Below are 9746 nucleotides of genomic sequence, written 5' to 3'. Positions count from 1 at the left end.
TGCAACCACCAAGCAAACCTCCATTACCATCCATCCTAAACGCAATACAATCACCTAGTGGCCTTCCTATGCCCCAACAACAACATCACCATCACCATCACCCAAAAGACCATGATTGTGGCAATCCAATGCAAGCCTAACTTCATGTGATTAGCACAGACCATCATGGCACTAAACAAAGCTTTGTAACTTCAGCCATCCTCTGGTTAATTCCTATTCTTGTTGATTGTGCTTCTCAGTCAGAACTGTGAGTTTCAGCTGCAAACCACTTAAGAATGATGTTTACATCTTCCTACAATCTACAAATGATCCACACAAAAAAAACAACAATTTTCATCACAGTATATACAATAAGCAATATATTGAAAGTTCACTTAGTGAATGCACATCTTGCTTGGCTCACATTGTATACATATCGGATACTGTACATGTATACATCATACATTGCCTTCAACATTCATATAGCATACATGTACATATTATGCTTACCTTGAAATTCACTTAGTATACACAGTGATGCAAGAATATATGAAAACACACTATACCATTGCCGAATATGTGTACACCATTGCGAATGATGAATCAAAATCATCAAAACTCTATAAAGTTGTGAAATTGATACAAAAGTCATCACGTTCCCAGGAACTACATAGCCAACCCCATCAACTATACCACAGATATTATCCAAAATGACACCTCAAAGGTATTAATAACTGAATCATTGAAACCAATTCACAATTTAATACAAAGGTCGAGTACTTGTGGATTTCATTCATTATTTTCAAAATTTGTGAAATAAAAATGGTCCACATTTGAAAATCTTGCGAGGAAGTGCATAAAACCCTAGGAATTGTAGGGCTATACATGACAAACTTGAGCACCTCTCAAAATGGCCCAATCAATTTATAAGGACAATACAAACCTCCAATGGTACAGTATTCCAGATACCTCTTTCTCTGTCTCTTGTTGCAATGACGATAAAATAATTATCATAAGGCACCACCAACTTAGATCATCGCACTGAGATCCAAACACCACATTAGAGCTCTCCACTATTCTGTCATTCCCCGTCCTGGATAATTATGTACTTGTTCGCATTCCATTTAAACATGTACATCTTTGTTGAGGAATTAAAGGAGGAAAAAGTGTCAACATATGGCCATTCTTTCAGAACATTCCCACTTTAAATCACTCAATTTTCTTGCGTTTCGCAGCCTCCCGGAACCGGCCCCTGATGTCCTCTCGACGCCTCTTCTTCTTTTCTACTTCTTCTTGGGCTTTCTTTTCCTCATAGACTTTCCTTTTTTTAACATGTTGCTCCTTCCGCTTTTTAACCTACAAGAAAAAATATCACAAACTTTCACCACGCTATAGAATAGATACAGTTATATTGCATTGAGCCTTGGGTGAGTTTAAACTACACTTTCTTAACAACTTTTAAAATGCTCAATAAATTTTAAATACTAATCATCATTTTTTGCTTCTGATTTTTATTCTAATGAAAATCAAAGACAAATGGAGTCATTTTCTGTCTTTGGGCCACTATTTTTTATCTCATCATTTGTGGGTCATGATCGTCGTTTTTTGCATGGAGATTAGATAGACAAATTTTCGTGAAAAGTTTTGGGGCTTATATTCTCTCTTTTACTCATAATGTCATTAAACCTTTTTAGTGGTTATGATTTATTGTGTAACAAACTAAAATCGTCTTTATTTAGGTAAAAAGTTTTGGACCTTCTATTTTCTCTTTTACTCATAATTACTATTTGTATGCAACACTTCAAATTCTCAGACCAGAACTAAGCTGGATCTAGAATATGCACATGACAAACAGAGATGTACATAGGATAAATGCTATACCTTCTCATTTCTAATAGTATTCAGTTGCTGAACAAGCGTATGCACTTTGCGTTCATGAGGCTCCAAAACTACTGCCCTACGAGCTTCCAGAGTTGGTTTACTTCTTTCCTTCTGCAGCTTCGGTTTGGAAGCAAAAGGGAGTTCAGCCTGGAGAGCTTTAGGTATTTTCAGCTTATTGAAATGCCGAGGTTGCCTCTCAATTTCCTGTATTAAAAGCACGGATAGTTAGGATTCCAAGTGGGATGTTGGCTTCAGGAAGTAGTGACCTCTGAGCTGCCAATTTAACATTAAACTACTTTGATGCTTTTTAGATATTTATGTTTCTCCAGAATTTCACTGAAGAAGCAAAGATAAAAACCAGAAAACCCACCTTGTAGATGGAATTTTTATTGGCAGGAATAGAAAGACCCTTCTCTTTTCTCAGTTCAGCCACCGTCTTCATTCCTCGCCAAACTGATCCATGCAATTGAAGAAGCGTCGTTACAGGGTTGAAGAACCGTGGGATGTCCACGTTCACCCATGCTCTCAAAAAGACAATATCACTCATCAAAATTTTATCCTCAAAGGTGCATCGTATGCTTCCTTCCTTCCCTTGCCCTGCCTTTACAGCCTGCAAAAAGGCATACAGAGAATGATTGGTGACACGAGACCAATAGTACCAACAGGTAGTTTAATTAGCCTTGCTAATTCACATTAGTCCAATGCTCATCAACATATCATTCTTAAGAGTTATAATACCTTCTTTACTTGACCTCGTATACCACTGACAGTGCGAAGGGCTGCTCCTTCGAATCGAGCCACTTCTAGGGGAGAAGTGAACATGTCTTTTACGAATGCTGTTTTCTTAAAGATTTTGTAAGGATATCCAACAAGCTTCAGCTTCTTGACTATCTGAACTGACTGATTGAATCCTAAAGTCACTCCAGTTGCTGTGATCCTAAAGAACTCCTGAACAGCAGCAAGAAAATTACAATTCTTTTCAGAAATCTGATCGATACTTTTCATATTTTTAATAATAGCACACAAAGCACCTGATTATTTGACAAATTCTGGAAGGCAACAATGCCTGTATTTGGGGGAGTCAATGGACCCCAGAAAGTAGCTAAGCAATGCATGTGTTCAGGAGTATACTTGAGCATCCGATGACGGCCATTTCGGTCTTCTAATGAATATACAGGTAATGTCTGATACCGCCTCCACCCTACTGATACAATTAATGGATCCCGATTTTTAAGAACTTTTCTATGCCACCTGTGCCTCTTCAGACGAGCTTGGATATAGCCAACACCCTCCTCCAACGCACCAACTCCACCCACTAACAATGGATGCTTTGGATCAAAGTATTGTACCATCTCACATGGTACACCATGGAGTTCCAATCGTAGGTATGTCCCAACTTTAAACCCTTCCATTTCAAGGCGCACCTCCTCATCTACATTAGAAAGCTCTGCCAGATTCCGTTGCTTTCTAAGCTCGATTTCCTCTTTAAGCTGAAGAAAGGTTCAAGACTATGAATAGACTATCATTGCAAGAAATACAAAAGCAGATGATCCTGAACACGTACCTTGTCAAAATAATCTGATTGGGCCACTTGGCTAAGTTGCTTTTTCTTCTTTTTCATAATTTCAGCGTCCCCATCAACAGGGTCCTTCCCATCATATGTGCTTATTGTTAAGAATTAGTTGATGTAAATTTTGCAACCGCAGATTAAAAATTGTTCCTCCAGAGAAAAAAATGGGAGCAATGAAGCAGATAGAATGCAATTCATCATCAATGCAAAGAATGAGAAAAAATAATGTGCATCATTGATAGAAAGAGAGACAGAATGGACAAAAGCAGCCAATTGAATTTAGAAAAATAGAACCCATATTAAAGAACAGTCAGGTCAAATATAGGAAAATAGAGCACATTATTGATTCTACTTCATCAGTTCAATTGGTCGTACATGCCTCAAGGATATTGTGCATCAAATCTAGCTCTTAATGCCAGTTTTTTGAGCTTTCTCTCTTCTTCTTCGTCGTCATTTTTCTCATTCCTTTTACCATCAGGATTCTCATCTTCAACAGCTTTATTTCCTTCAAATTTTTCGCCTGTTTCCAGATCTTCAAAATCACCTGCCATTGAATCATCTTCGTCATCATCTTCATGGCTCTCTCCTCGTCGAGCTGCAGCTGCCCAATCGCCTGTCACGAATCGGTTTCGAACACTTTCCATAATTTCTGAATCCTCCCATTCTTTTAACTCATCAAATGTCATATCAAGTTTCACACAATCCTCTGCATCAATATCTTCAATGTCAAGTTTCCTATCCTTCAAATCCTGTGTTAAATATAAAAATTTGTCAAATAGCACAAGCAATCAAATAGACTTATGAAAATCATATTCACCTCTGAATGTCTCTTTTTTACTTTGAAAAGCTCATCATCACTCTCATCATCACTATCTGCATGAGCTCCGACTTGTTGGGAAGCAGCTTCACGTGATTGACCATATACCAGCTGCATCAATGTCATGGTTCGTTGAGACTTGACACGATCTATGAGATTATCTTTCCATTTTGTAGCATTTCCAAACCCTACAATAGAAATTAAGTTCAAGAAGCAGTCAAAAACTAACTAACAAATCACGAAGGCCATCTTATAAATGCACATTTACAATACTCAGCAGCATAAAAACAATATGACAAACCATTATCATGATATGTAGAAATGTCTTCAGATATATTCTCTGCACGCTGTTCTATGGCTTGCCTTGTGAGTTTCATTTCCAGATCGGCACCATCATCGTTCTCAGATTCTTCACTGTTACTTAAAGAACTGGCATCTGTGTCATTTCCATCACTGGCACTACTACTTTCATCATCATTACTAGTATCACTATTACCTTCCTTGCCGTCCTCTTCTCCCTGCAGTAGATTCAATCTAATTTTTTAGCAAAAAAATTGAGATACAATGTCATGCTTCCAGTTCATAAATAGGTGTGTAAAGATGAGCTCACAAACTTCCATTGCAATAAACATAGGCAGCATGTATCCCTTAGGTTATGGATTAAAACATATAACTCACTATAGATATCATAAAGACATATAAGCACGAGTGGTTAATTTATAGACGATACCCTTCAGTGAACTATATCTTCATATCAATTTAAAAGACCTCATTAGTTCCCGTCAAAAGTAAAGAGAAAATCTGTATACTGAACTTCACGGATCATGCTGGAGCTTAACAGTCTTCAAAGGTCATGCTTATTTTAACAATCTCATATTTGATGCACAAGGATCACATTGATCTTGAAAGTTCCTGAAAACAGTTTCTAGAATACCAGAGTGAATCATTTTCAATAGTTGTAACCTAGGCACACCATAGGTTTCTTATTCCTATAACCTACAGAGATGTATATCACTGTTTGGTTTTGGTCAGCTCTTTATTTGTTCAAACATGCTCAGGAATTTAGTTCCCAAGAAACTGGAATGGTCGACACATTCAAACAATGAAACCCAACAGAGATGGATGTCAACTTTAATGATATCATCTAAATCATTTGAGCACATGTACAATTCTCCATTGAAATTTCTCCTTGACTAGCCATCACACTTTGCTCTCAAGTAAAAATACATCAATGGGCACCAACCATACCTGCGAAGCTAAATGACTATAATAGACATCACAATAGAAATACATGCATTTGTAGAAGTCAGTGACATGAAACAAAAAAATTATCGAACTGAACCAAAAGCAGATCAGATGAAAGAAAGTAAATGCAAACAATGAGAGGAAGGCTCATTGAATTTCGGTAACATAAGAATCAATTTTATCATCCATTATTGGATTATAGTTGATTTTATTACTGCCATGTAACGCTGAAATACTTCCTGAGTTTGGATGCAGAAAAAGACTACAAATCTAGCCAAAAGGGGGATTTTCCAGGTATCATCTTCCACATGAACTTTGCATATGATATGATACACCAGACTTGGCACATATCATAGCTCTTCTTTATATCATATTAGCCATTTGTATAGAATTTGTTTTTATGGTTGAATGTTTATCACCATGCCATTCATTATTTCATGCAAGTGACAGCATAGTTTGAGATTGATAATTGTTAATAAACATCATTTGAGCACATGGGCTACTTTAACCTTTCTGCATATACAAATGGTTTTATAGATAGTTTCAGCAGTGAAATCACCAAACTTCATGAAGCATGATACTAACAAAAAAGGAATAAAGTTCATTTATACCTTCACCGAGTCTGTGGAGAACATAACTTTTCTTCTAATTCTCCCATTTTGAAATTCTCTCTCTTCTGTAATTTCAGTTGATGGATCATTGGCATCCATCATTTCATTCTCTTCTTCACTATCTCCTTCTTCCCCCTCGCTTTGATCAGGACTATTCCCTTTATTTTCTTCTTCCATATTTGACAGACTTACTGAAGAAGGTGCCCTTCTAAAAAGTTGGATAAAACTCTGGTTGAGCTTTTCATCCACAGAATATCTTGTATTTTGTAGGGTTTTTACTAAGACCTCTCCAATATCAATAGCAGCACCTGCATAAAGTAGTATTACTATAAATCCAACTCCAGATATGTTTAAAAATAGAACATTAAAAGCGACTGAAGTGCCATACCTTCTTTGGTAGCTCCTGCTTCTTCTTTTCCATCCTTCCCATTCTGCCCCTCTGTTTTGGAGAACTGCACTTGATGATCATTTATATTGATATATACAGCATCTTTGTCATACAGCAATTCTCCTACATCTGACATGGGAGCATATATTAGTTTTTCCTTCTCTCTGAGCCCTTTCTTCTTTGCAGCAGAAGGAAGAGGACATGGATCAGGCAGTGCATTAATACTCCACAATTTATGATCACCAACACCAGCAATATGCACCTGAGAATAGGAAAAAGAACTTAGCCGCAGTTATTTTGTTAGTAATCAGGTAACTTCATTGCACATATCAGCAGTCCCACTTTTCTATTCTTTTTTTTATTCTACTTCTCATCTTTTTATGGAAGATTTCATTTTTTTTAAGGGGACTTAAGGATAGGGGTTCCATGGCAACAACCTGAATCCCTTTCTTCATATTACAACCACGAAGATAACCATAAATGGTAACATTCCGATCACATTTTTTATCCGCCTGTACAATTTCTGGTGGAGTAACATCTTCAAATCGATCAGCAAGGACATATGGGTGGCTGGTTCTCCACGATAAAGGCCTGAATTTTGCAACTGAAATAAACCGTGCTAAATTATGGATCTCACGCTTGGGGTACCTGCAAAATCGAGTTGCAGAATAAGCGATGCTATTGAAGAAAGAACAAAAAGGCCAAATAAACTTTCCACAACAAGCATCAAAGCAAAACAGAAATGCGAGCCATACTTTCCATGAAGTAATCCAGACAGATAGAAAAGCTTGGCTCCATCATATATCTCAGTCCAAAACCTATTCTTCAATCGTTTTTTAGTCTTGCGGAGTTGTTTTACATCCTTGAACTTATCCAAATGTGTGAGCACTCCCATTATCTTTGGAAATCCATGTACTTGAAGAATGTTCAGATATTCAAAGGTTTCCTGTCAGAAAATAGGTCACTTCGAAGTTTTAACATTGGTGGGAAAACATATCTTAAAATGACACTGTGAAAAATCAAAAACATGAAACAGAATAAGGCATAGTACTTCTATTTAATTATTGCAACATAGTTCTCAAGAAATGAAGGGATTTACCAACCATTTCAAAACCATAGCTCCCATCAACAAGTAGCAAGACCAAATCTGCAATTTTGGCTGAGTCAATCATTGCATTCACATCATTCACACACTCTACAAACTGCAATCTTCGTTGTTTTCCTGATATATTCCCAGGTTCAAATTTATAAGAATGGGCACAAAAGATTTCAATTTAATACTACAATATATGTTACACTATAGAAGCCGTGTACCAGATATGACAGTGATTGGACCACGCATGTCTGACAAGTTATGCTTTGTATAATGCTTAACAAGAGACTTGATAACCAGAGTTTTCCCAACCTGTAGACACAAGTTCAAAACATAAGTATTTGTTCGGTTGTTCCCTATCAAGCAATCATCCACCTTGCTCATCCCTCTTTGCCGTTTTCTATCCCATTTCCAAATGCCCAGATTTGGGCCCATCATCTGTAAAGACACTTGGTTACATATGTAAGAGACTTGTCATTAACACCTTCATCAAAGCACGTGTTCTCATTTCAATTGTGATTCGAAGTACGTGATATAATTAACTCTACCAGTTGTATCAATTGCCTATCATTTAGACTTGCATCCATTGCGAAGTAGACTTCTATGCAACTTGATGAATTCAAAGTTTGCTGGATCCATTCCAAACCATCAATTGATCATACCCTAAATAGTCAAACCATTTATTCCAACCAGACAAAAACCCCTCTTTTATTGCACAATGACACTCAAATTTCACTACCGGATGTCCAATTGGTCTTGAGAAAAGGAACAGAGTCACATGTCCTATACCCTCTGCATCAGTTAAGGAGACTCTATTTAAACACTTCCATGGATCCTACATATTATTTCATTTGCGTTCCGAGATTGTTATAAGCACCATCATGTCCTTCAGTTTTTTCGTGCATTTAAAGGTATCGCAATGAAATTTAGAAGCATTATAGCTGACAAAGAAGATATGCCTTCGACTATACTCAGAGTGCCATATTTAAAAAAATGGAATGAACCTGGGGTGGACCCTGTACAACCACCACATAAGGTGGAGGTTCATCTGTGGCCCGGTCTACGACGGGCACGTGAAGCCTGCGCTGGTCTTTCTCAGCAGAAATTGCTTGTAGACGCTTTGCCTTCACTGAAGATTGGAATGAAAATGCCTGCAAATTAAGAGAAATTATCACATATTGGCTATATCCTCATGCCCAAATTTGAGAACACATATACAGCCCAAATCAAGAATATGCAAAAGTTCGTCTTTCTAGTTTTTGGCAACAATTGATGTTTCTGATTGTTGAGAAATCCTCTCTCTCATTCTCATATCCCATGGGTATTTCCAGAAGAGGAAAACAATGAACCTTGGGTTTTTCTGAACATATATACGACCCAAATCAAGAATATGCAAAAGTTCGTCGTTCTAGTTTTTTGGCAACAATTGATGTTTCTGATTGTTGAGAAATCCTCTCTCTCATTCTCATATCCCATGGGTATTTCCAGAAGAGGAAAACAATGAACCTTGGGGTTTTTCTGCTCACTGTCGCCTCTCCGCTTCTTCTTGTCAGCTTTCTGCTTCTTCTTGACTGTGGCCCCTGATTTTGCAGCTCGATGCTGCTTGTGCCCTTGCTCTGAAACCTCTGCCATGCCTCTTTCAGTATGTGTCAGCGGTTGTTAGCACAATTGAGGAACAAGAAGATGCTATGGACGAAGAAAACACTCTCTCTCTCTCTCTCTCTCTCTCTCTCTCTCTTGCCCCTCCCTTCTCTTTCTCCCTTTCTTCTCTCCCTAAGGTTCTCAAACCCTAGGCATGGAGAAAGCTATTAGGGTTTTACTCTCTCTGCCCCTCCCCAGTCTGAGTCTAGTCTGTATTAGGGTTTTTCTTCAATGAGGACAATAAAACAAACACTTGGGCTTCACTCAAGACTCGGTGGCCGAGGGGCGCTGGTAGTCGCTGGTCAGCCCAAGTCCGCCTCTCGGACCTGAAATGTCCGGATCTCGGATATTGCATTGCGAACCTCGAAACCTTGGCTCCTGGATCCCCAGTACAATGCAAACGTGTGTGTTCATATCGTATTCACAACCATGCCTTACTGCCAACATGAACCTTGCTTGTAGTGTGATTTGTGAGACGTTTGATTGCATACTTAATTAAGAGGGTGTGATACCTAGGATGT

At 38.0% G+C, this 9746-nt stretch overlaps 1 protein-coding gene across 1 annotated transcript; it reads right to left on the bottom strand.

Annotated features, from left to right (window-relative positions):
• Nucleotides 1-751: 751 nt before the first annotated feature.
• On the bottom strand, nucleotides 752-9400 carry LOC147865663 (P-loop containing nucleoside triphosphate hydrolases superfamily protein). The gene is made up of 17 exons (XM_087318531.1): nucleotides 9091-9400; nucleotides 8589-8735; nucleotides 7806-7896; nucleotides 7595-7713; nucleotides 7247-7437; nucleotides 6929-7139; nucleotides 6492-6753; nucleotides 6104-6411; nucleotides 4549-4765; nucleotides 4248-4435; nucleotides 3821-4179; nucleotides 3425-3521; nucleotides 2892-3350; nucleotides 2599-2808; nucleotides 2231-2470; nucleotides 1861-2064; nucleotides 752-1335 (listed from the first exon to the last, which is right to left on the bottom strand). The coding sequence occupies exons 1-17, from the start codon at nucleotides 9214-9216 to the stop codon at nucleotides 1189-1191; spliced, it is 3576 nt and encodes a 1191-aa protein (XP_087174657.1). The 5' UTR covers nucleotides 9217-9400; the 3' UTR covers nucleotides 752-1188.
• Nucleotides 9401-9746: the final 346 nt, after the last annotated feature.

The sequence above is a fragment of the Azolla caroliniana genome, unplaced genomic scaffold (assembly GCF_043228905.1).
Source record: "Azolla caroliniana isolate FFs.n. ecotype wild unplaced genomic scaffold, voAzoCaro1.0.p SCAF_4, whole genome shotgun sequence".
Lineage (NCBI taxonomy): Eukaryota > Viridiplantae > Streptophyta > Polypodiopsida > Salviniales > Salviniaceae > Azolla > Azolla caroliniana.
Note: the sequence above shows the minus strand (reverse complement) of the source record. Positions and strands in the feature narration are given on the sequence as shown.

Bases quoted from the DNA above. Each gene is read 5' to 3' on its own strand.
- LOC147865663 (XM_087318531.1), bottom strand. From the start codon at position 9,216: ATGGCAGAGGTTTCAGAGCAAGGGCACAAGCAGCATCGAGCTGCAAAA. The intron at 3,351-3,424 runs GTACGTGTTCAG...ACCTTTCTTCAG, and splicing joins AATCAGATTATTTTGACAAG to CTTAAAGAGGAAATCGAGCT. The intron at 2,809-2,891 runs GTGCTTTGTGTG...GCTGCTGTTCAG, and splicing joins AGAATTTGTCAAATAATCAG to GAGTTCTTTAGGATCACAGC.